The 27,126-nt window shown below is 51.8% G+C and overlaps 1 protein-coding gene across 3 annotated transcripts in view; it reads right to left on the reverse strand.

Annotated features, from left to right (window-relative positions):
• Positions 1 to 27,126, reverse strand: part of LOC144740114 (rho GTPase-activating protein 45-like) — a 104,452-nt gene that overhangs the window by 57,530 nt on the left and 19,796 nt on the right. For 2 of the 3 annotated variants that reach the window (XM_078622994.1, XM_078622992.1), the window contains exons 2-3: positions 19,841 to 20,155; positions 16,697 to 16,808 (exon numbers count right to left, since the gene is read on the reverse strand). In XM_078622994.1, the coding sequence (XP_078479120.1) occupies positions 16,697 to 16,808; positions 19,841 to 20,155 (427 nt within the window). The remainder of the gene's footprint in view (positions 1 to 16,696; positions 16,809 to 19,840; positions 20,156 to 27,126) is intronic. The other variant, XM_078622993.1, reaches the window with a different exon arrangement.

Raw genomic sequence — 27,126 nt, forward strand, 5'->3', positions numbered from 1 at the left:
CCTGCGTGGCGCAAGGCAATCGTCATGAACGAAGGCGCTGCGGTACAACGATGAGGGCAGACTGCGACGGAATCGCCGGTCTCCCTGGTGCTAGCCAATCAAATGAAGGGGGTGCAGTGTGTCACGCGGCTACCTCCATCCGAGAATCGCTTGCCAATCAATCGACATTTTCAGGACGGCTGCCCGATCAACTTTGCGCCGGGTGCCGGACCGACAGAGCGGAATCGATACGATTGGCCTCGATTGAACGATCCACAATACCACACACGTGGGCCGAGACAACGCTAACCACCCCTTCGAACAATCGCCACGCCGAACCCTCTCTTCCATATAATCGGCAAAATCTACCGGACATCTGCGAAAAAGAGCTTCATATTCTTGGTTCTTTCGGTAAAGTCACGTAGAAGGGAAGTAATAAAATAATAAAAATAAAACATAATAAAATAATTCGCACGACGTTTCGGCCACAACGCAAGCAGCCGTCCTCAGGTGAAGAACTGGTCTGTCGGAAAGACAGCGTCTGAATAAAACACCCCAGCTTGTGCCCTTCCTCCCCTAACCCAGCTTAAATATACGCTGCCAAGCCTGGTGGTGTTCATTCAGACGCTGTCTTTCCGACAGACCTGTTCTTCACCTGAGGACGGCTGCTTGCGTTGTGGCCGAAACGTCGTGAGAATTATTGTATTATGTTTTATTTTTATTATTTTATTACTTCCCTTCTACGTGACTTTACCGAAAGAACTAAGAAGATGAATCCCTGCAGTCACGAAAGCTTTACATCGAAATTTAAGAGCTTCATAGCTCATCGGATTCCTCCAGCATAAATACACCGATTCCGAAACCTCCGATGGGCGATTTCCGCCGGGTGTCTCAAATTTTAAAAAATCGCCTTATTACACAGCCGCCACCGGCTGCTGCGTTTCATTCTAGATTTGAAGCTGTCGTGACTGCTGGGACTCATATACTCTTAGGTTTTTTCGGTAATTCACGCTTCAATTCACGGAGACGCCGCCCTCGCTTGATGCGACTCGCTGGATGGAGCCCTCTGCGACAGACGGGATGGTTTCGATTGAAAGCTTTCGTGACTGCAGGGATTCATCTTCTTGGTTCTTTCGGTAAAGTCATCACGTAGAAGGGAAGTAATAAAATAATAAAAATAAAACATAATAAAATAATAATAAAATAATATTAATATGTCGTGATACATTTTTTATTTTATTATGTTTTATTTTTATTATTTTATTACTTCCCTTCTACGTGACTTTACCGAAAGAACCAAGAAGACGGGATGGTGTCGAACTCGGCTGTCCCGGAGACTGACGCCTGCGTTCGCGGGTGCGAGAGTCTCCACCGGATTGGCGCTTGAGGGGAGCGTTTGGCTCAGCGGGTAGCGCGCACCGTGCGCTTGCCCACGCTCGCGGCCGCCGACATACCGCGGCGGCGATTATCTCTCGGCCACCTAACGGGGCCTCCTCCTCCGCACACCCCCCTACGTCGAATCGGCCTTGCACACGAGTGTGGTGTGCAAACACTGCCTCCGTGCGTACGTGCGTACGTGCGTGCGTAGAACTTCTTTCGCACCGTACGTAGCCAACCGCGCAAAGGTGTTGGCCAGAGGTCGCAAACGGGTTTTGATTCCTTACCCGTACCCGTACCCGGCCGCACCAGGGTCGCAAATGGGTACTCGTACCGGGCCTTACCCGTACCCTATCCGTACCCGGCCGGGTAGGGGTAGGGTACGGGTATCGGGTACCTGATTGCGACCTCTGGGATGAAGCCATGTTGCAGGCGCGGGTGGGTTGATTCTAGGAACTTGAATTGTGAGAAGAGACAAGACGTTGGGAAATGAGTGACAAACGGTGACTCACCAGTGACTCACGGCCTACCCGTACCCGGCCGCACCAGGGTCGCAAACGGGTACCCGTATACCCGTACCCGGCCGGGTACGGGTAGCCGGGTATCGGGTAGGGTACGGGTACCGGGTACCCGATTGCGACCTCTGGTGCTGGCACTGCTGCTGCTGCTGCTCACTCAAGAACACTTGCCCCGGCGGTCTGTTGGAGGGCAGGGCACCTTTGTCTTTGTCCTCGAGGTTGGGCGTTGCTTTTGGGGAGTTTGCAAGAACGATGACGCTTGGAATTTCGGGCCCCCCATCAAAACGCGTTATCTGCTCGGTGATCCACGTCGTAGTTTGTCTGTGCGTCTGTGTGTTTATTTACACGTGTGCGTGTTTTGTATGTTTGTGTTATGGGGAGCGGTGGCGTAGCAGTTGGCGCGCTGCGCTACGGTACCCGGCCAGGAGCCGAGTTCGATTCCCGCTCACGGCCACGGACACGCGTGACGATTATCTGAAACCGGTCCCGGGCCTCCCCTAGGTCGACTCAGCCTCAAATTAGTACCTAGTGCGGTGTGTAAACATTACCGCTGGGGAGATAAAGGCGGCCGGGCGTGGTGGTGACCACCCCCGCCCCCCTCACGCACAGTGCCAGCCTTCATAGGTGCTACTAACTAAGAGCACATGCCCCAACAGTCTGTGAAGGCTACACGGGGTTTCTTTGTCTTTGAGTGCACCTGGCCTGGCACAAGCACCGTGGTGAAATTTCACCGCCACTTAGTGGCGAATGGCGGCCGGTTGCTGTTCTTGTGTGGGTGTGTCTGGACACGAACCCGGGCACGATCGGAGTTCGATTCCCGCTCGCGGCAATCAGGCAATCAACACCAGCGACGCTTATCACAGTATGATCTGTGTTTTGATTTAGTGTGCTGATCTTAAAGGTGCATTGAAACATGTTGATACTCCGACTGATGCTCCTGCTGCTGTTGTGGAGTGACTCATGCAGCCAGCTATGGCTGCAGAGTTTGGTGGTACATGTTGTTTACATCGTTTATTGTGAAAATTCGGTCACAGTTCCTATGACCACTGTTTCATTGCTTATATGGATTTATTTTGGTGATTTTCGATAAGTTTTTTGGTTTGGCCATGTTTGTTTGTTGTAGTACAGAGTTAGACTGATGGCCTTAATCTAAGTTGTCTTGTGGTTGTTGTTGTTCGACTTGCATCCCACTGGGATTTTTGCACATTTTTGTGTACGGTGCTTTTTCTGAAATATTTTACTGTCTTTTCTTGGATTTTCTGTTTGCACTCAGTCACATATTCACTTTAAGATATTTTTTGTTCATGTTTTTGTTTTTTGTTTGTTGCGGTTGCACCCGATTCAAGAGCCGAATGGCTCACAGGGCTACACCTAATAAATTAACTTGAACTTGAACTGAACCGGTCCTGGGACTCCCCAAGGTCGAACCAGCCTCAAATTAATACCTGGTGCACCGCCGGAGAGACAAAGGCGGCCGGGCGTGGTGTGGCCCACAGACCCCCTCGAGTGCCGTGCCGGCCTTCACAGGTGCTACTCGCTAACAGCACTTGCCTTAACGGTCTGTTTAGGCTATACTGGGGGAGAATCTTTGTCTTTAGCGTGTTTATTTACACGGGTTTGTGTTTGTATGTCTGTATGGCCGCGTGTGTTTATGTTCGACGAGTGAGCGCTGCCCATCATCGTTGTTGTCGCCGTCATCATCATCATCATCAGTGGCCAGGATCCATCCCCGATGAAGCTTGAGACGGCTGAATGGAGTTGAAGAGAAACTCACAAACACCGCCTAGTTGTGAAAGACCCAACGCATTAGAGCCCCCGCCACCGCCCCCCCCCCCCCCGAGGTTTGAACTTCCACGTAGCTGCTCGTGGCCCACCCCCTAAACCGCATGATCCACTGCAGTAGATGCGGATTCCTGATGATGCACAAATGGAAAATTTAAAAAACTCTCCAGTGATAATTGGTTTTTTACCCTTCTATCTGGCAACAAAACTGACACCTTTTTTACAAGGAGTCATGTTTGCATAGACCACAAAACCTGCGGTCATAATGCAAACAAAAAACATAACTCTGATAATGTATGCACTGTCCTTGAAGTTGATTGGTCCACACCCGAGACAGCTTTCCTTAGAGCCTAGTCTCACATGGTGTTGGACCAGATGACGCCAAAAGGCGCACAACTCAAAGACAATGCACCATCAGAGTATGAGAGCTCGGGGTAAAGCATTTACACCATTGGTACTTCATTTTCCAGTAAAAAATATGAGAATTGTTTTTTTACCCTTCTATCTGGCAACAAAACTGACACCTTTTTTCCAGTGTTAGAGGCGCGACTGTGATCATCCAGAACAGGCAACATAGAATGACGCCAATGGCCCGACCCACAAACACGAAGTAGGAGATGATGATGATGATACACGACTACTCCGCTTGCTGCTACCGACGCGTTCATCTGGGCTTGATCACCTGAACTTGACACTGTCGTCTTCACTTGCATCTACATCATCAGCCGTACGGAAGAGACTGCCCCCTATCACTACCCCGATCACTATCACTACCCATACCCCTATCACTACCCCTATCACTATCACTACCCCTACCACTATCACTACCCATACCCCTATCACTATCACTACACCTATCACTGCTCTAGAACAGACCATGGTCCACACCCTAAACCACATCACCCACTGCACAAACCACGGCAGTAGATGCGGCTACGTGACGACGCACAAATGGATGATGAAAATCTCTCCAGTAGTAGCGTGCGAATGTGGTCGTCCAGAACAGGCGACGTACACCGTCGCCAATCGCCTGTCCACAAATACAACGGAGACATCACGGCGATGACGACGATGACGACGATGACGATGACCCACTACTACTCCGCTTGCTCCTGCCGAAGCGTTCATCTGTCCTTGACCACCTCAATGCGGCACTGTCGCTGTTGCTCTGCATCTACGTCGGCCATACGAAACAAGATCTATCCATTTCTAGATGTGAAGCTTTCGTGACTGCAAGGATTCATACTCTTAGGTTTGTTCGGTAAAGTCACGTAGGAAATAAATAAATAAATATTGACTAATTCATATATACAAATATATCAATTGTGCTGTGACGGTTCCACCTGAAGACGGAAGCTTGTGTTGCCTCCGAAACGCCGTGATTTATTATTTTATTTCTATAATTTTTTCTACTATTTTATTTTATTTTTCCCTACGTGACTTTACCGAAAAAACCTAAGATCTACTCCACTTTCGATGTAAAGCTTTCGTGACTGCAGGGATTCATCTTCTTGGTTCTTTCGGTAAAGTCACATAGAAGGGAAGTAATAAAATAATAAAAATAAAACATAATAAAATAATTCTCACGACGTTTCGGCCACAACTCAAGCAGCCGTCCTCAGGTGAAGAATGAAACACCACCAAGCTTGGAGCGTATATTTAAGCTGGGTTGGAGGGGGGAAGAAGAGCGCCTTGACAAAATAATTTGCATATCAGAGGAATTTAGCATATTTATGGAAAATGCGTAGGAGGTGGGCGGGGGTTTCAAAGTCATATTCTGCCCGTGCATTATGCAGGATTAGCAGCATCAAAGGGAGGGGATGGGGGTAGCATTAACAAATGGAAGGAATGTTAATAGTATGTAGCTGTAGAATAATTTTATTATGTTTTATTTTTATTATTTTATTACTTCCCTTCTACGTGACTTTACCGAAAGAACCAAGAAGATCTACTCCACTGCTGGATGAAGTGCTCGTGTTGCCACATCCAATCATCTGGCAGGTGTCAAGTTGGTTCTGTGTGTACACGGTTCAGAGCACTGGGAGCCCAGCATTGAGGAGTCGCAAGAGCGCGTGGGTGAATGAGTTTGTTAATGAATGAGTGGGTGAGTGAGTGAGCGAGATAGTGGGTAAGTGATTGAGTGAGTGAGTGGGTACCTGATTGAGTGAGTGAGCCGGTAATTGAGTGAGTGGATGAGCAAGTGAGTGAGTGGATGAGCAAGTGAGTGAGTGAATGAGTGGGTGGGCGAGTGAATGAGTGGGCGGGCGAGTGAATGAGTGGGCGGGCGAGTGAATGAGTGGACGGGCGAGTGAATGAGTGGATAAGGGATATGGTGGATGAGCCGGTAATCGAGTGAGTGGATGAGCGAGTGGGTGAATGAGTGAGTGATTGAGTGGATGAGTGTTGGGGAATGAGCAGGGTTGACACTGGTTAAACCACTACGTGCCCGGCAACCTCAGTTCGAACCCAGCTCACGGCCACCGATGCTAGGAACTAACATCAGAACCGGTCCTGGGCCTCCCCTAGGTCGACTCAGCCTTAAAAGTGAGTGCCTGGTGCAGTGTGAAACATCACACTGTGGGGAGGCGGGCGGGGGGGAAGATACAAATGCGGCCGGGAGTGGTGGTGGTGGCAACTCAACCCCTTTCGTGTACCGTGCCGGCCTTCATTAGGTGCTCGTGAACAGCACTTGCCCCAACAGTGTGTTAAGTCTATATGGGGGATCTTTGTCTTTTGTGTCTGGACACAGTCCCATCAGCGAGCCCGGCAACGGAGGGACGCTCACAACAACGAGCGTAGCCGGCGGGCGGATAAAACGCAACGAGTTGCCACAGCGGAGAGGGGGGGCGGGGTAGGGGAGCACAGGTGGTGCGCATCTGCCAGTCATCGCAGTCGGTCAACCCATGTGGCACCTGGGTCTGTCCCCCGACCTCCTCCTACCAGCCAGCCAGCAGTAAGCGATCGACGCGTAAACATCTCCACTGGGGAGACAAAGGCGGCCGGGCGTGGTCACCCCCCCTCCCTTCGTGCGGCGTGCCGACCTTCACCGGGGCCGCTCGCTCGCAGCAGTCGCCTCCGGCAGTCTGTGAAGTGAAGGCTACACGGGGGATCTTTATCTGTGTCTTGCTCAGGAACAAGGGCCACCATCACCACCGTATCAGATCTCGGATAACGATCTTCCCCGTGAGATGGTGACGATGTCAGCGAGGACGGATGGTGACTTGGGTTGGTCCGGAACAACAAACGCAGGCCCTCAGTCCTCTCTCTCTCGTTCGCTCTCCCCCCTCTCGTTCGCTCTACCCCCCTCTCGTTCGCTCTACCCCCCTCTCGTTCGCTCTCCCCCCTCTCGTTCGCTCTACCCCCTCCCCTCGCCAAACTCTCCCCTTGGCCCCCGGATTGGCCGGATATTGCGTCTCATATCCAGCTTACACATTCCACAGATCGCACGCATTCTCATCGCCAGAGTACCCACCGCCAATTTCTCTCTCTTCTCTCCCTCTGCTCTCATTCTCTCCTGTCTCTCTCCCTCCTCTGTCCTGTCCCCTCTCCACTCTCTCCTGCCTCTATCCACTCTATCTATTCTCTCTCCTACCTCTCTCTCTCTCTCTCACTCTCTCACCATTCCCCACTTTGTTCGAAGTCGACAAACGCATCTTTGTGGCCCGGTTTCCACACAGTTGCCTACCACGCCGGCTGAAATACCAAAGCCAAGTTGGTGGGGGTAGAGAGATGGAGGAGGAGGGGGAGGGGGGTGGAGTCTGGGTGGGGAATGTGCCTAGACAGACATGGAAAGCCACAGAGAGACAGAGAGACAGAGACACGGAGAGCGACAGCCCCAGAAAAGGGGGTAGAGATTGAAGAGGGGGTACTTAGACAGAACATGGAAAGAAAGCGAGAGACAGAGAGAGACAGAGAGACAGGGAGAGGCAAGGAGAGAGAGAGATAAAGAGACAGAGAGAGACAGGGAGAGGCAAGGAGAGAGAGAGACAGGGAGAGAGAGAGACAGGGAGAGAGAGAGACAGGGAAAAACAAAGAGACGGACTCTGACAGGGAAAAACACGGATAATCACGCAGCGATGGGGACAAGATTCAGAGATACGGAGACAGACAAGGTGGGAGACAAAGAGACACGGAAAGATGGAGATTTACAGGGAGACGTTGAAAGAGAGGTCACGGAGACACAGAGATGAACAGGGATACAGCGAGAGGCGAGATTTCTGGGGATATACATGAAGAGATACCCTAAACTACACACTTTTACTGGTAGGAACCTCCTGGTTACACCAGCACACAGGGGATTATTGTGTCCGTCCGTCAGACAGAGAGGGGCTGGGTGGGGAGGGTGAGGAGGGTGGGGAGGGGCTGGGTGGGGCTGGGTGGGGAGGGGCTGGTCACCCCGTGGTGCCCTTATAAAACTCAACGTTTAACCTACTCACGCCGGCTTGTGCCCGCCCTCACAGTCGGGCATATTTGCGGAATACACCACGCCGCCGTTGACCCTGCAGGCCATTGACCGAGCAACGTAGCTCTTTTTCAGAAGAGACCTTCCTATCACAAATGATAGCTCAACGAATCAGCTCATCACGTGGAAATCTGAAGCAGCGAAATACTCTATAACGTTTGACGTTGATTCTAAATATGGAGGGGAAATAGCCCGAGGACCCGGAGAAAATCAACACGACCGCGAGAGAGAGAGGGAGAGACGCACAAACTCCAAATATACAGCAGGCGTCAGGGGTCTGGATCGACCCCACGAACTCTTGTATACCAAGCGAGGTAATTCACATCTTGCCACTGTGGTGCCCAATATACAGAGAGACACGAAGAGATACACACGGACAGACACAGAGAGACACGGAGATGGAGTTAGAGAGAGACACAATAAGACATGGAGCGACACACACACACAGACACGGAGAGATACACACGGACAGACACAGAGACACACAGAGATGGAGTTAGAGAGAGACACAATAAGACATGGAGCGACACACGCACACAGACACGGAGAGATACACACGGACAGACACAGAGACACACAGAGATGGAGTTAGAGAGAGACACAATAAGACATGGAGCGACACACACACACAGACACGGAGAGATACACACGGACAGACACAGAGACACACTAAGATGGAGTTAGAGAGAGACACAATAAGACATGGAGCGATACACACACACAGACACGGAGAGATACACACGGACAGACACAGAGACACACAAAGATGGAGTTAGAGAGAGAGACACAATAAGACATGGAGCGACACACACACACAGACACGGAGAGATACACACGGACAGACAGAGAGAGACACAAAGATGGAGTTAGAGAGAGACACAATAAGACATGGAGCGATACGCACACACAGACACGGAGAGATACACACGGACAGACACAGAGAGACACACAGAGATGGAGTTAGAGAGAGACACAATAAGACATGGAGCGATACGCACACACAGACACGGAGAGATACACACGGACAGACACAGAGAGACACAGAGATGGAGTTAGAGAGAGACACAATAAGACATGGAGCGACACACACACACAGACACGGAGAGATACACACGGACAGACACAGAGACACACAAAGATGGAGTTAGAGAGAGAGACACAATAAGACATGGAGCGACACACACACACAGACACGGAGAGATACACACGGACAGACAGAGAGAGACACAAAGATGGAGTTAGAGAGAGACACAATAAGACATGGAGCGAAACGCACACACAGACACGGAGAGATACACACGGACAGACACAGAGAGACACGGAGATGGAGTTAGAGAGAGACACAATAAGACATGGAGCGATACACACACACAGACACGGAGAGATACACACGGACAGACACAGAGACACACAAAGATGGAGTTAGAGAGAGAGACACAATAAGACATGGAGCGATACACACACACAGACACGGAGAGATACACACGGACAGACACAGAGAGACACACAGAGATGGAGTTAGAGAGAGAGACACAATAAGACATGGAGCGACACACACACAGACACGGAGAGATACACACGGACAGACACAGAGAGACACGGAGATGGAGTTAGAGAGAGACACAATAAGACATGGAGCGATACACACACACAGACACGGAGAGATACACACGGACAGACAGAGAGAGACACAAAGATGGAGTTAGAGAGAGACACAATAAGACATGGAGCGATACGCACACACAGACACGGAGAGATACACACGGACAGACACAGAGAGACACACAGAGATGGAGTTAGAGAGAGACACAATAAGACATGGAGCGATACGCACACACAGACACGGAGAGATACACACGGACAGACACAGAGAGACACACAGAGATGGAGTTAGAGAGAGACACAATAAGACATGGAGCGATACACACACACAGACACGGAGAGATACACACGGACAGACACAGAGAGACACGGAGATGGAGTTAGAGAGAGACACAATAAGACATGGAGCGATACACACACACAGACACGGAGAGATACACACGGACAGACACAGAGAGACACGGAGATGGAGTTAGAGAGAGACACAATAAGACATGGAGCGATACACACACACAGACACGGAGAGATACACACGGACAGACACAGAGAGACACACAGAGATGGAGTTAGAAAGAGACACAATAAGACATGGAGCGATACACACACACAGACACGGAGAGATACACACGGACAGACACAGAGAGACACACAAAGATGGAGTTAGAGAGAGAGACACAATAAGACATGGAGCGATACACACACACAGACACGGAGAGATACACACGGACAGACACAGAGACACACAGAGATGGAGTTAGAGAGAGACACAATAAGACATGGAGCGATACGCACACACAGACACGGAGAGACACACACGGACAGACACAGAGAGACACAAAGATGGAGTTAGAGAGAGACACAATAAGACATGGAGCGATACGCACACACAGACACGGAGAGACACACACGGACAGACACAGAGAGACACAAAGATGGAGTTAGAGAGAGACACAATAAGACATGGAGCGATACGCACACACAGACACGGAGAGACACACACGGACAGACACAGAGACACACAGAGATGGAGTTAGAGAGAGAGACACAATAAGACATGGAGCGATACGCACACACAGACACGGAGAGATACACACGGACAGACACAGAGAGACACAAAGATGGAGTTAGAGAGACACAATAAGACATGGAGCGATACGCACACACAGACACGGAGAGATACACACGGACAGACACAGAGACACACAAAGATGGAGTTAGAGAGAGAGACACAATAAGACATGGAGCGACACACACACACAGACACGGAGAGATACACACGGACAGACACAGAGACACACAAAGATGGAGTTAGAGAGAGACACAATAAGACATGGAGCGATACACACACACAGACACGGAGAGATACACACGGACAGACACAGAGACACACAGAGATGGAGTTAGAGAGAGACACAATAAGACATGGAGCGACACACACACACAGACACGGAGAGATACACACGGACAGACACAGAGAGACACGGAGAGATGGAGGGAGATGAAGGGAGATGGTGAAGGGAGATGAGTAGCGGGAGCGCGTGACGTTCTCACGACGGAGATAATCACGGCGCAACGGAGCGGGAATCTGTGTGCTCGTGTGTGTATGTGTGTGTGTATGTATGTGTGTGTATGTGTGGGGAGCGGTGGGTGTAGTGGTTAGCGCTACGCTGCGCTATGAACCCGGCGACCCGGGTTCGATTCCCGCTCACGGCCAACACCAGTGATGATTATCTCCCCTAGGTCGACTCAGCCTCAAATGAGTAACCTGGTGCGGTGTGTAAGCAACGAGACAAAGGCGGTCAGGGGTGGTGCTGGCCACCCACCCCCTCGTGTAACGTTCCGGCCTTAATAGGTGCTCGCTAACAGCACTTGCCCCTACAGTCTGTTAAGGCTATACGGGGGTCTTTGTATGTGGTAGTGGTGGTAGTAGTGGTGGTAGTGGTGGTGGTAGTGGTGGTGGTAGTGGTGGTAGTGGTGGTAGTGGTGGTGGTAGTGGTGGTGGGGGTGGTGGTGGGGGTGGTGGTAGTAGTGGTGGTAGTGGTGGTGGTAGTGGTGGTGGTAGAGGTGATAGTATTAGTGTTCGTGGTAATGGTGGCAGTGGTAGTAATAGTGGTGGTGAGGTGGTGGAGGTGGTGGTGGTAGTGGCGGTAGCAGTGATAGTAGTAGGTGGTGGTGGTAGTGGTGGCAGTGTTAGCGGTGGTGGTGGTCGTGGTGGGGGTGGTAGTAGTAATGGTGGTAGTAGTGGTGGTGGTGGTGGTGGCAGTGTTAGTGGTGGGGGTGGTTGTAGTAATGGTGGTAGTAGGTGGTGGTGGTAGTGGTGGCAGTGTTAGCGGTGGTGGTGGTCGTGGTGGGGGTGGTAGTAGTAATGGTGGTAGTAGTGGTGGTGGCAGTGTTAGTGGTGGGGGTGGTTGTAGTAATGGTGGTAGTGGTAGTGGTGGTGGTCGTGGTGGGGTGGTAGCAGTAATGGTGGTAGTAGTGGTGGTGGTGGCAGTGTTAGTGGTGGGGGTGGTGGTAGTAATGGTGGTAGTGGTAGTGGTGGTGGTCGTGGTGGGGTGGTAGTAGTAATGGTGGTAGTAGTGGTGGTGGTGGCAGTGTTAGTGGTGGGGGTGGTGGTAGTAATGGTGGTAGTGGTAGTGGTGGTGGTCGTGGTGGGGTGGTAGTAGTAATGGTGGTAGTAGTGGTGGTGGTGGTAGCAGTGATAGTAGTAGTGGTGGGGGTGGTGGGGGTGGTGGCGGTGGTGGTGGTAGTTGTGGTGGTAGAGGTGGCAGTGTTAGCGGTGGTGGTGGTCGTCGTGGGGGTGGTAGTAATGGTGGTAGTAGTAGTGGTGGTGGTCGTGGTGGGGATGGTTGTAATAATGGTGGTAGTAATGGTAGTGGTGGTGGTAGTGTTAGCGGTGGTGGTGGTGGTGGTGGCAGTGTTAGTGGTGGTAGTAATGGTGGTAGTAGTGGTGGTGGTGGCAGTGTTAGTGGTGGGGGTGGTGGTAGTAATGGTGGTAGTAGTGGTGGTGGTGGCAGTGTTAGTGGTGGGGGTGGTGGTAGTAATGGTGGTAGTAGTGGTGGTGGTGGGGGTGGTGGTAGTAGTGGTGGTGGTGGTGGTGGCAGTGTTAGTGGTTGGGGTGGTGGTAGTAATGGTGGTAGTAGTGGTGGTGGTGGCAGTGTTAGTGGTGGGGGTGGTGGTAGTAATGGTGGTAGTAGTGGTGGTGGTGGGGGTGGTGGTAGTAGTGGTGGTGGTGGTGGTGGCAGTGTTAGTGGTTGGGGTGGTGGTAGTAATGGTGGTAGTAGTGGTGGTGGTGGCAGTGTTAGTGGTGGGGGTGGTGGTAGTAATGGTGGTAGTAGTAGTGGTGGTGGTGGTGGCGGTGGTGATCACAGGCTTCCGGGCCACGCCCAGGCAGAGGAAGAGGGCAAAACCTCAAAACTCCAATCGGCTTCCCAGGGGAAGAGCTCGCACGCACACACACACACGTATATACACACACACGTGTATACACACACACACGTGTATACACACACACACACACGTGTATACACACACACACACACGTGTGTATACACAAAGACAAAGATCCCCGTATAGCCTTAACAGGCAGTTGGGGCAAGTGCTGTAAGAGAGTAGCACCTCTTCTTCTTGGTTCTTTCGGTAAAGTCGTCACGTAGAATGGAAATAATAAAATAATAAAAATAAAACATAATAAAATAATTCTCACGACGTTTCAACGTAAGCAGCCGTCCTCAGGTGACGAACAGGTCAGAGTCTTCTCGACAGACCGAAAGCTATTAAGGCCGGCATGGCACATGAACGGGTGGATGGCCGGCACCACGCCCTACCACCAGGTTACTCATTTTAGGCCTAGTCGACCTAGGGGAGGCCCAGGAACGGTTCAAATAACCGTCACCGGTGTCGTCGCCGGGTTCGTAGCGCGGGGCGCTAACCGTTGCGCCACCGTTCCGCGTACACACACACACACATATATACAGACGGCAGCGGGCTGGTATACCCGAATAAACAAAAACAGCGTGTATATGTAAACAAACACTGGCTCGCTCGTATAAACACACACTTCTTATAGACGGGTGAGGGGGGCAAATTACTCACAAACACTCCACTTAAAATCAGATAATGCCCCGTTCTGGGTGAGCTTAGGAGCAGTCAACAATCCCAGTGACCGTCCCAAAGCAACATCCCCGCCGCCACCCCCATCTCCATCCCCCCGTACCAGCCTCAACTTTCAGATGGACGGGGAAAGTTTCGAATGAAATGAAAATGTCCCGTGCGAGTTTTTCACGCAGCTGTTAGTTGCGCTGCGCTGCGCGTCCCGGCTGCGACCCGAGATCGATTCCCGCTCAACGGACACCGATACACCTGTGGGGATTCATCTGATCCGGTCTTGGGCCTCCTCTAGGTCGACTCGGCCTCAAATGCGTACAAACGTTTCCACTCGGGAGGCCAAGGCGGCCCGCGTGCGGTGCCGGACACCCACCCCCTCTCGCGTGCCGCGCCGGCCTTCATAGGTGCTCGCTAACACCACTTTCCCACACAATCTGTTAAGGCTATATGTGGGATCTATGTCTTTTGTATGCACTGCAGTGGTTGGGTGGGTATACACGGGTCGGTGGGTGTGTTGGCGAGCGAATGGGTGAATGGGCGAGTTCGCGAACGAGCGAGTTGGTGGGCGAGCGAGCGAGCAAATGAGTTGGTGGGTGGGCGACTCGTTCACTGGTTCAGTGAGTGAATTCGTTAATAAACTATTTATATTTTTCAAGGTAAGGCCCACGGAGCTCCATAACCTTTTTTCAGCAGCAGCCAAATAATCTAAACGCGTCTGGCCAATTGTAAATGTGGAGGGGAAAGCCGGAGGTCCCGGATAAAAATCCACATGACCACAGGGAGAACATGCAAACTCCAAATATACAGGCAATAGGGTTGGGATCGAACCTACGAGACATCCTGTATACCTCCTATACAGCAGGCGAGGTAGTTAACATCTCACCACGATGGCGTCCGAGTTGATGGGTGAGGAAATGTGCTGACGAGCGCATGAGCGAGTTCAAGGATGGGCGAGCGAGTGAGTTGGCGAGCGAGTGGACGAGTGAGTGAGTTTGTGAGTGAGTAGGCTGAGCGAGTGCGTGGGTGAGTGGACGGGTGAGTGCGTGAGTTTGTGAGCGAGTGAGCGAGCGAGCCAGTGATTGGGTGGGTGAGTGGACGAGTGAGTGCGTGAGTTGGTGAGCGAGCGAGCCAGTGATTGGGTGGGTGAGTGGACGGGTGAGTGCGTGAGTTGGTGAGTGAGCGAGCGAGCCAGTGATTGGGTGGGTGAGTGGACGGGTGAGTGCGTGAGTTGGTGAGCGAGCGAGTGATTGGGTGGGTGAGTGGACGGGTGAGCGGTCAACAATCCTGCAGCCTCAAACACCGCATGGTAGTTTTGGGCCAATCAGTAGCTATGACGTGTTCGTGTGCGTGCACTGTGCCACGAGTTCGACTCCCACTCACGCTCACCAACACCGGTGGCGATTATCTGAACCGGTCCTGGGCCTCCCCTAAGTCGACTTGGCCGTAAACGACTCCCAAGTGCAGTGTGTAAACATCAGCATTAGGGAGACAAATGTGGCTGGGCTCAGTGCCGGTCTTCAAATTAAAAATATGTTTTTATTTTACGAGGTAAGGCCCCACTTCAGGATCGACCTGGGCATCATAAACGATAGCTCCACGAAGTGGCTTGTCATAATCGTCATGATGTGGAAATTCATGAAGGTATCCAAATAAAAAAAAATGTGTGATGGGAAGGGGAAAAACCAGAGGACCCGGAAAAAAACCCACGCGACCACGGGGAAAGAGAGAGAGAGCACACGCAAAAAATCCAAATATACAGGTCGGGATCGAACCCACGACCTCCTGTACACCAGGCGAGATAGTTAACATCTCGCTACATGCAAACTGCAAATATACAGCAGGTGTTGTCAGGGTCGGGATCGAACCCACGACCTCCTGTATACCAGGCGAGGTAGTTAACATCTCGCTACATACAAACTACAAATATACAGCAGGTGTTGTCGGGGTCGAACCCATGACCTCCTGTACACTGGGCGAGGTAGTTAACATCTCGCTACATGCAAACTCCAAATATACAGCAGGTGTTGTCGGGGTCGGGATCGAACCCACGACCTCCTGTATACCGGGCGAGGTAGTTAACATCTCGCTACATGCAAACTGCAAATACACAGCAGGTGTTGTCAGGGTCGGGATTGAACCCACGACCTCCTGTATACCAGGCGAGGTAGTTAACATCTCGCTACATGCAAACTGCAAATATACAGCAGGTGTTGTCGGGGTCGGGATCGAACCCACGACCTCCTGTATACCAGGCGAGGTAGTTAACATCTCGCTACATGCAAACTGCAAATATACAGCAGGCGTTGTCAGGGTCGGGGTCGAACCCACGACCTCCTGTACACCAGGCGAGGTAGTTAACATCTCCAAGGCACCACGGCGCCTTCCCTAACAGCACTTGCCCCAACGACCCGTTGAAGGGTACAAGGGGACGGGGAACCTTCGTCTTTGTAAGTGAACAAGCGTCAGGATCCATAATAGGAGGTTGTTTCTGTTGGGTTGGATCGCGTAAATATAAATGCATCGTTAAACCCGCCGCCACCACCACCACCCGACACAGCCAACGAGTAAAGTTTCGTCACGTAAACAACAAAACGTGCCAATCGGTTACGTGTTGGGAGGGTAAACCCACTGCAACATTTAGCAATTTCATAAATCGGAATATTTATGTATTACTGGAGGAATCTGACGAGCTATGAAGCTCATAGTCAAGGGGACACGGGTTAAGAACGTGACAACAACAACACAAAAAAACACGATGGCAGTGCACAGTACAAGAAAGGTAAACAAATCACGCAAACACGAATCAAACTAAACGTTAGGACTCCTAACCCCCCCCGCCCCCCCCCCAGCCCCCCCCCACAGCGACCCCCACCTGGGTTGGAGAAGACGTCACGGAGATTGCCGAGCGCGTCGGTGAAGAGGCGCACGTCGGCCGTGAGACGCGAAACGTCGCCCGGGTCCACGCTCGCGCCGTGCCCCTCGACCTGACGCACAAAGACAAAGATTTCCCCCCCCTCAGTGTAGCCTGAAGAGACTGTTGGGGCAAGTGCTGTTAGCGAGAAGCACCTCCTACGAAGGCCGGCACGGCACACGAGGGGGTGGGTGGCCTTTGTCTCCCCCCCCCAGCGGCGGTGTTAATCGCACACCGATAATCGTCGCTGGTGTTGGCCGTGAGCGGGAATCGAACTCGGGTCGCCAGGTTCTCAAGCGCTGCTAACCACTACACTAGCTCTCCAAAAGACAAAGATCCCCCGTATAGCCTGAAGAGACTGTTGGGGCAAGTGCTGTTAGCGAGAAGCAGCACCTATGAAGGCCGGCACGGCACACGAAGGGGGTGGGTGGCCTTTGTCTCCCCCAGCGGCGGTGTTAATTGCACACCGATAACACTGGTCAACAAAAAAAAAACATTTTTTTCTGGCCTGGACTTTTGCAGCTGTTTTAGACTAATTTCAGGGTGCTGATTCCAAATCTGACCTCAGATTTGCTCTATCACATCTCATTTGTATGCTACCGGCATACCCCATTTTCATTGATTTTACCCGAAATTAACTCTGCCACTTATGATTGCAAGTTGTTGCGAGTCAGTGACTGCTTTAGTGTTAAAATACGGTGCTGTGTTTTTAGGATAGTGTGTTTATAATATAATTTTATGTAGATATCCACAATTATTTAATATTTTTCTTCTGCAGTTTTTATTGAAAATGCAATATTTGATATCTCAAAAACCTGATGTGATAGACAAAAACTGATGCCAGATTTGGAATCAGCACCCCAAAATTACCTTAAAGCCGTTGGAATAACCTTATGCCAGAAAAAGTGTGTTGACCAGTGTAATCGTCGCTGGTGTTGGCCGTGAGCGGGAATCGAACCCGGGTCGCCAGGTTCTCAAGTGCTGCTAACCACTACACTAGCTCTCCAAAAGACAAAGATCCCCCGTATAGCCTGAAGAGACTGTTGGGGCAAGTGCTGTTAGAAAGCACCTATGAAGGCCGGAACGGCACACGAAGGGGGTGGGTGGCCAGCACCACGCCTGACCGCCTTTGTCTCCCCAGTGGTGATGTTTACTACACACCGCACCAGGTGCTCCTGAGGCCGAGTAGACCTAGGGGAGGCCCGGGACCAGTTCAGATTAATCGTCAACGGCGTTAGGTGGGGCCACAACAGCGGTTGCAACCGGGTACCCGATACCCGTACCCTACCCGATACCCGGCTACCCGTACCCGGCCGGGTACGGGTACCCGTTTGCGACCCTGGTGCGGCCAGGTACGGGTACGGGTAGGCCGTGAGTCACTGGTGAGTCACCGTTTGTCACTCATTTCGGGTAGGGTATGGGTAGCGTATGGGTACCCATACCCGGCCGGGTACAGGTACGGGTACCCGTTTGCGACCCTGGTGCGGCCGGGTACGGGTACGGGTACCCGTTTGCGACCCTGGTGCGGCCAGGTACGAGTATGGGTACCCGTTTGCGACCCTGGTGCGGCCAGGTACGGGTACGGGTACCCGTTTGCGACCCTGGTGCGGCCGGGTACGGGTACGGGTACCCGTTTGCGACCCTGGTGTGGCCAGGTACGGGTACGGGTACCCGTTTGCGACCCTGGTGCGGCCTGGTACGGGTACGGGTACCCGTTTGCGACCCTGGTGCGGCCAGGTACGGGTACGGGTACCCGTTTGCGACCCTGGTGCGGCCGGGTACGGGTACGGGTACCCGTTTGCGACCCTGGTGCGGCCAGGTACGGGTTACGGGTACCCGTTTGCGACCCTGGTGCGGCCGGGTACGGGTACGGGTAAGGAATCAAAACCCGTTTGCGACCTCTGGGCCACAATGAGCAGGATGACCCGAGTTCCATTCTCGCTCACAGCATCAGGGTCGGTGACCGAACCGACCCCTGCATACCCGGCGAGGTAGTTAACATCTCCGAGCTACCGCAGTACAACTGTAGTGCCATAAGAGGGGAGGGGCTGCTGGGGGCTCTGGGATCCTAGGCAGATAAACCTTGGCGCCAGGCGCTGGGATCCCAGGCACCCCAGCCAGTTAAGCCCCTTGGCGCCACCAACGGGGGGGGCTGTGTGTGCTCTGTGGGATATCTGGGGGCGCACACAACCCGACCCCTCGTTGGGGACGAGGCATAAAAGGGCAGCTCCCTGGACGATCGTGGCCAGTTGTAGCTCAAGACCCAAGACCAGCCATCATAGGACCCTGGACCCCCTCGCCCCGCTTGTCCTTGTAAGGGCCGGGACGCTGTGAGGGCCAGTGGTGGGACTCTGGGACTCCCGGCTCTACGTCCTTGTGAGGGCGAGTTCCGAGGAAGCCAGAGTCCAGACCCGCACCTTGGCTCGGTCGGGTCAGGTAGCCTCCCCTAGGGTAGTTGTAGCCGGAGGACCCCAGAGCGTAGCCAGAGTAGTGTATCTAGGCTGTGTACCTAGGCTGTGTACCTAGGCTGTAACAGAGTATGAGGACTGAATGGAGTGTTGTATTGTAATAAATATGTAATGAGAGCTCACGTGGTGATCGGCTCTGCCGGTCCTGCTCTACAGCCAATGGGGGGAGAGCCTGGGAGCATGGCCCCGGCGTGATCGAGGGATGTCAGCTAGGATGATTGGTTCTGCTGGTCTTGGCCTCAACCAATGGGAAGACAAGTCAGGGGCGTGGTCCCGGGAGTTGATGGGGGAATCTGGAACATTCAGCGCAGGCTATTGAGGATTGGCTGGAGCGTACCACGTGACCCAGGCATTAAATAAGGGAAGAGCCGAGGGACACGTGGTCAGACAAGGAACGAAGAGAGAGAAAGGGGCCATGTGTGAGCGGGTCTCCGAGTGCCACGTGGCGGTGCGTCTCTTGCGATCTGTCTGCCCACTCCCCCCGTTGCCTGCCAGCAACGGGGGGGGAGTGCTTGTGAACTGAGATAAGTAAATAAAAGGACCGATTCCACAAGCCGTCTCCAGAGTATTATTACAAATAAGTTACCTCTGCAAGTGTCTCCGGAACCCATTACACAACCATCCCCAAGAACCTCACCTCGAAGACGGAGCCCAGGCTGGTGGCGGAGGGGCTGCGTGCGTGCACCCCCGCGCCGGCGCCACCGCCATAGGCACCGCCGCCGCCGCCGGCAGCTCGCAACGACGCCGTGGAGGCCACGTGCCGGATGCCGGCGGCGTTGGGGGAAGATCCGGCGCCGCAAGACACGGCGGAGCGCACGCTGGAGTGCGAGCGCGCCGAATGGCGCTGCAACGGCTGCTGCAGCTGGTGGTGGCGCAGGCTGGCGGGGCTACGGCGCGGGGAGTAGGCCCGCCACGGGGGAGACGCGTCCGACCAGATGGGCAACGCGTCCTGCTGACGCCGCGTGGGTGGGGGAGACGGGGAGGGGGGGGGTAGGTGAGGGGGTGAGGACGGAGGGAGAGACAGAGTGAGCGACACGGACGGACAGATGGACGGACGGAGAAGAGTCATGCCAGACGTTGTCGTCTCGGCACAAGGGTGGCGGAACCACAACCAAAACCAAAACGATAAGCACGGTGGGAGAGAAGAAGTTCACACTTACTCACCCGCTTACCAATGGAGGAACCATCAACTCATTCACCGATTCACTCACACACTCACTTCACCCACTAACCACTTGTGAAACCATCCACTACTCACCCACGAGTGAAACCATAAATTCACTCACTCACCGATTCACGCGCCCACCCGCCCACCCACCCGCTCACTCAATCACTCACTCACCGATTTACTCATTCACTCACCACTCGCTCACCTCACCGATCCACTCACCTCACCCAAAGGCTATCTCAACATGCATCACGTACGAACCACACTGAACCGCACCACATGAACCACAGTGTGAACCTCGGCGCTTGAACGCGCTCTGCATGAACCATGCCGCATGAACCGCGTGAATTGCGCCACCGCATGAACTGCACGAACCATACACACATGGATCGCATGACCAGCACCGCATGAATCTCACACATTTCTTTAGAACTTTGCACTGCCCCCCCCCACCTCCGATTTGCATGGTTGGCTACGTACGGTGCGAAAGAAATAAGCTCAACGTACGTGCGTACAAGCAACCACGTCGATCGATGCGCGGCAAGCGACGTCACCGCCACAGGACGTCACGCGTGGACACGCCGAGTGACGTCGAGCCACGTTACATCGGAGAGGACGCCGCTAACCCTGCCTGGCCCTGACCTCCAACTGTTCCGTCTGTGCGGGATAGAGTGCTCCCCCCCCTCGCACGCACTCATGGGTTTTGCCTGGGCGCTTCGGTTTCCTCGTCATTAAACTATTTTTTTTTATTTTGGCCCAACGAAGTGGCGGCTTGTCATCACGTGGAAATGTATCGCAGCCAAATAATTCGTGACTGCAGGGATTCATATTATTGGTTCTTTCGGTAAAGTCACGTAGAAGGGAAATAATAAAATAATAAAAATAAAACATTATAACATTTTATTATGTTTTATTTTACCGAAAGAACCAAGAATATTCTAAAACGCTGTTTAGAAATGTGGAGGGAAAAACCGGACGACCCCGATTAAATCCACACAACCATGGGAAGAATACGCAGACTCCAAATATACAGCAGGCACCAGGGTCGGGGTGGAACCCACGACCTCTCGTACACCGGGCGAGGGAGTCAACATCTCGCCCAAACCCATCGGTCGCGAAGGACAGACGCGACGCGGCGTGGCGAGCGAAACGACACACGACGTGACGCCAGCACCGGTTCCCGGTGCTTTGAGTTCTTGCCGGCGTCACGCGAAGTGGGGGGGGGGGGGGGGGGGGGGGCACGCTAACGTCACACAAGGGGGGGGCACGCTAACGTCACACGGGGGGGGGGGGGGGGCACGCTAACGTCACGCGGCGTTGTCGTCGCTTCCACCCTGCCCCCCCATCTCCACCCCCCTCTCCACCCCCCACTCTCCAGATCGAACCCATAACCTCCTGTACACCAGGCGAAATAGGTAACATCACCACCCCCCTCTCCATGTACCCATCTACATCTCCCCCCTCTCCGGATCCAACCCATAACCTCCGGTACACCAGGCGAAGTAGGGAACATCCCCCCCCCCCTCTCCATCTCCCCCCCCCCTCTCCATCTCCCCCCCTCTTTGCCGTCCTTCTGACCCCTCCCCCTCTCCACCATCCCTCTCCACCCCCCCCCCCCGCCTCCTCCAGGGCGATCGTTGCCAATGACTTACATCGGGACACACGGACTCGCATAGAGAGTCCCATAGACTCAAGCAGCGACCCACAGAGACCCGTAGGGAATCGAACTCGGGTCGCTGGGTTCGTAGAGCAGCACGCTAACCACTACACTACCGCTTGCCACACACACATAAACTATACAACTTTAAACAGTTTTTTTATTTCACCAGGTAAGGCTCACTCACCTATATAGGTTTTTTTTCAGAAGCCCAATGAAATTACCTGTGGAAATTAATACCAGCCGAACGCACATCGATTCTAATTGTGGAGAGAAAAACCGGAGGACCCAGAGAAAAATCTACACGACCACGGGGAGAACATGCAAACGCAAAATATACAGCAAGCGTCAGGGTCGGGTTCGAACCCACGACCTCCTGCATAGGCTCGTTACACAGAGACCCATACACTCATTACACAGAGATTCGTACACTCATTACACAGAGACCCGATGTGGTCACACAGGCACCTGGCAAACGACCATGCGTATCAAATCGGCTATAACTTTTACCGAGATTATGTAGGTTCAACTTCTTTCGCACCGTACAGAGCCAACCGCGCTAAATTTGAGCCGCGACAAGCCTCGGTGAGTGGGTGTGTGAGTAGGTGGCCGAGTTGATGAGCGAGCGAGCCGTGAGTATCTGCTGTTCACCAACTTTCAAGACCGAGCGTCAATGAAGAGCCAACGATCACGAAGACCTGCATCTTTTAATCGTCGCTCTTCATCGGCCATGCAAAATCATCATCAGCAGACCTCCATTCAAGTATGAAGCTAACAATACACACACCACACACAGACCACATACAACAAAGACCCCGGTATAGCCTACACTACCGCTCCCCACACACACACACTTACAAAGACCCCCCTCTTATAGCCTCAACAGACTGTTGGGGCACAGTGCTGTTAGCGAGCACCTATGAAGGCTGGCATAGTACACAAGGGACTGGCACGGTACACGAGGGGATGGACGACGCTTGTGCCAGGCTATGTGCACCTTGAGGCCACGTGAAGTGTCGAACGCCCGCTGGCAGGAAGTCACGGGGCAGACCCAGGTGCCACGGTTCGACTGACTGAGACGACTGGCTGATGCGTCATACATGTACAGACCCTCACACACACACGTGCAAAGGCAAAGACACACGCACGCACACATACACACCCCGTATTGAACGCATGGGAAGGCTGCGGCCGCCACGTGCCCTGCATTCCGCTCGCGGTTCACGCAAAGAATGCCTCCCCCCCCCTCCGCCTCCCCCCCTCTAAAATATATACTACACTACAATACACTGCACCGCTGTACTAAATTGAAAACTCATTTCTTTAGAACTGCTTGTTGTTGCGTTTAGTTTGTTGTGCTTCCCCCGCACCCCCAATCAGCGCGGTTGGCTAGTAGTAGTACGCTACTACTCCGATACTTCTCCTACTGACGCGGTTATCCGGGCTTGAGCACCTCAATGTGAACATGTAGTTGCTGCTCTGTATCTGCAGTCTTACAAAAGAAAAAGATTGCCCATAGGCCAACATTGCCCATAAAAAGTTAAAAATTCTCCAGTAGTAGCGGTGCGACTGTGATCATCCACAACAGACCGTAGTTCAACGTGTAATGACACCAATGCCCCGATCGACAAATACGAAAAAGACAACACGGCGATCATGATGATGATACACTACTACTCCGCTTGCTCCTGCTGATGCGGTTATATCTAAGCTTGACCACATCGAATGTGAAATTGCAGTTGTTGCTCTGCATCTACATCATCGGCCGTACGGAAGAAGAAGATTGCCCATAGACTAAAATTGCCCATAGGCAAACATTGCCCATAAAAAGTTAAACATTCTCCAGTAGCAGCAGTGCGACTGTGATCATTTACAACAGACTGTAGTTCAACGTGTAATGACGCCAATGCCCCGATCCATAAATACGAAGGAGGAGAGATCATGGCGATGATGACAATACACCAGAGGTCGCAAACGGGTTTTGATTCCTTACCCGTACCCGGCCGCACCAGGGTCGCAAACGGGTACCCGTACCCGGCCGGGTACGGGTATCTGATTGTGACCTCTGGGATGAAGCCATGTTGCAGGCGTGGGTAGGTTGATTCTAGGAACTTGAATTGTGAGAAGAGACAAGACGTTGGGAAATGAGTGACAAACGGTAACTCACCAGTGACTCACAGTCTACCCGTACCTGTACCCGTCCGCACCAGGGTCGCAAACGGGTACCCGTACCCGGCCGGGTATGGGTAGCCGGGTATCGGGTAGGGTACGGGTATCGGGTACCCGGTTGCAACCTCTGCAATACACTACTACTCCGCTTGTTCCTGCTGATGCAGTTATCTGGGTTTGACCACATCGAATGTGAAATTGTAGTCGATGTTTCTCTGCATCTACATCAGCAGCCGTACGGGAAAAAAGAAGACGACTGCCGATTTGGGTACAATAAAAACTAATTTCAGTCGAATAATAATACTCAGAGTTGTTTTTCACTTGCCAAAAATGTTAGTTAATTACTTAGCAGATTTAAACTATATTGTTCAGGAAGAGTGCTGCAATATTGGGGGTGTGGTTTTGATCAATACCGGCTGCGGTTGTGTTTAGCTACGGGAAAGAAAGTTGGAAACCCCATGCAGAACAAGGGGAGAGAATACAAACTCCCAAGACAAACAAGACAAAGATCCCCCGTATAGCCTTCAAAAGACTGTTCGGGCAAGTGCTGTTAGCAAGTAGCACTCATAAAAGACAAAAACTAAAAACAGAGTTGTTTCTTTTTGTTTGCATTTTGACTGCTTGTGTTGTGGTTATTGCAAGCATGATGCCTTGTATAAAGGTGTCAGTTTTTGTACCAGTTTAAAGGGTAAAAACCTACTACTATATTTTGTCACTGGTAAAGGAGATGTCTCATAGTGTAAATGCTTACCCCGAGCTCTCAATACTCTGATATTGCACTGTGTTTGAGTTGTACGCCTTTTGGTGTCATCTGGTCCAACACCAATGGAGACTAGGCTCTAAGGAAAGCTGTCTCGGGTGTGGACCAATCAACTTCAAGGACAGTGCATATCATTATCATTATCAGAGTTGTTTCTTTTTGTTTGCATTTTGACTGCTTGTGTTGTGGTTATTTCAAACAGGATGCCTTGTATAAAGGTGTCAGTTTTGTACCAGTTTAAAGGGTAAAACCCTACTACTAAAAACTAAACAATTTTATTTGACCAGGTAAGGCCCCACTTGTAGCCTTTTTTCAGAAACGACCTGGCCACAAATAACAGCTCAACGAGGCGGCCTTGTGATCACGAGGATATTTATATCAACAGAATACTTTAAAAAAATTAACCCGTAAAAACAAAGTTTTTCACTATAAATCCTTTATATGCGTGGCGGCTAGAGTCCTCTCGTCCTCTGGCTTGGGATGGCTGCCACCTATGGGTCAGATGATTGCCTGCCACCATTAAGCAATTGGTAATTAAATATAATTTTTTTTTTCTAAAAAAGTGTAAAGTTATGGAAAAACATTTTCACGAAAATAAATTGTCACGCACAACGAGTCTGTGTGCCAAAATGTCAGCTCGATTGGATCACGGGAAGTGGGTTAAAAAACGACCGAAAGATTTGCACGGTCGTAAGCGCGCAAGCAAGCAAGCAAGTGAACTTAATATAAAGGATTTAAAAACGCATGTCGATTCTAAATGTGGAGGGAAAAACCGGAGGACCCAGAGAATAATCCACGCGACCGCGGGGAGAGAGGCATTCAAACGCCAACTATACAGGCTTCAGGGTGAGGATTGAACACACAACCTCATGTACATCAGGTGAGAGAGTTCTAGATTTGCAAGGATTCATACTCTTAGGTTTTTTCGGTAAAGTCACGTAGGTAAAAATAAATAAATATTAAATGATAAATAATAAAACTAATATAAGAAATAATAGAAATAAAATAATAAATCACGACGTTTCGGAGGCAACTCGAGTCCCATAGAGTTAACATCTCCTAGCCACTGCGGCGAGATGTTGAGGCGGGGACGGCACACGGAGGGGGGTGGGTGGCCAACACCACGCCCGGCCGCCTTTGTCTCCCCAGTGGTGATTTTTACACACTGCACCAGGTACTCAATCGTCGCTGGTGTTAGCCGTGAGCAGGAATGAAACTCGAGTTCCATATACTCACTCTCTCTCTCCACAGAACAGGGGGAGAACAAACAGAAGCCACCTTTCATCACCGAGTGGCGGAGACGTCACCACGCGGCGCCTGTGCCAGGCTAGGTGCACTTCGAGGCTATCGTGTGAAGTGTGGAAGGCTCTCGCTGCTGGTAGGTCACGGGACAAACCCAGGTGCCATGGGTTGACTGCTGGAATCAGTGGAGGGAGCTGAAGGTTCGAGTTGCCAAACGTCAGCCTCGAAACCTTAATGACTTGGAGAAGATCTTCAAAGAGGAGTGGGACAAAATCCCTCCTGAGATGTGTGCAAACCTGGTGGCCAACTACAAGAAACGACTGACCTCTGTGATTGCCAACAAGGGTTTTGCCACCAAGTACCAGAGGTGTGGACTCGAGTCATGTGACTTGGACTCGAGTCAGACTCGAGTCATGAATTTGATGACTTGCGACTCGACTTGGACTTGCATAACAATGACTTTGTCCCACCTATGAGATGTGGACTCGAGTCATGTGACTTGGACTCGAGTCAGACTCGAGTCATGAATTTGATGACTTGCGACTCGACTTGGACTTGCATAACAATGACTTTGTCCCACCTGTGAGATGTGGACTCGAGTCATGTGACTTGGACTCGAGTCAGACTCGAGTCATGAATTTGATGACTTGCGACTCGACTTGGACTTGCATAACAATGACTTTGTCCCACCTCTGCCAAGTACTAAGTCATGTTTTGCAGAGGGGTCAAATACTTATTTCCCTCATTAAAATGCAAATCAATTGATAACATTTTTGACATGCGTTTTTCTGGATTTTGTTGTTGTTATTCTGTCTCTCACTGTTCAAATAAACCTACCATTAAAATTATAGACTGATCATTTCTTTGTCAGTGGGAAAACGTACAAAATCAGCAGGGCATCAAATACTTGTTTCCCTCACTGTAGAA

Source organism: Lampetra planeri, unplaced genomic scaffold (assembly GCF_965212315.1).
Source record: "Lampetra planeri unplaced genomic scaffold, kcLamPlan1.2.h2 scaffold_191, whole genome shotgun sequence".
Taxonomy (NCBI): domain Eukaryota; kingdom Metazoa; phylum Chordata; class Hyperoartia; order Petromyzontiformes; family Petromyzontidae; genus Lampetra; species Lampetra planeri.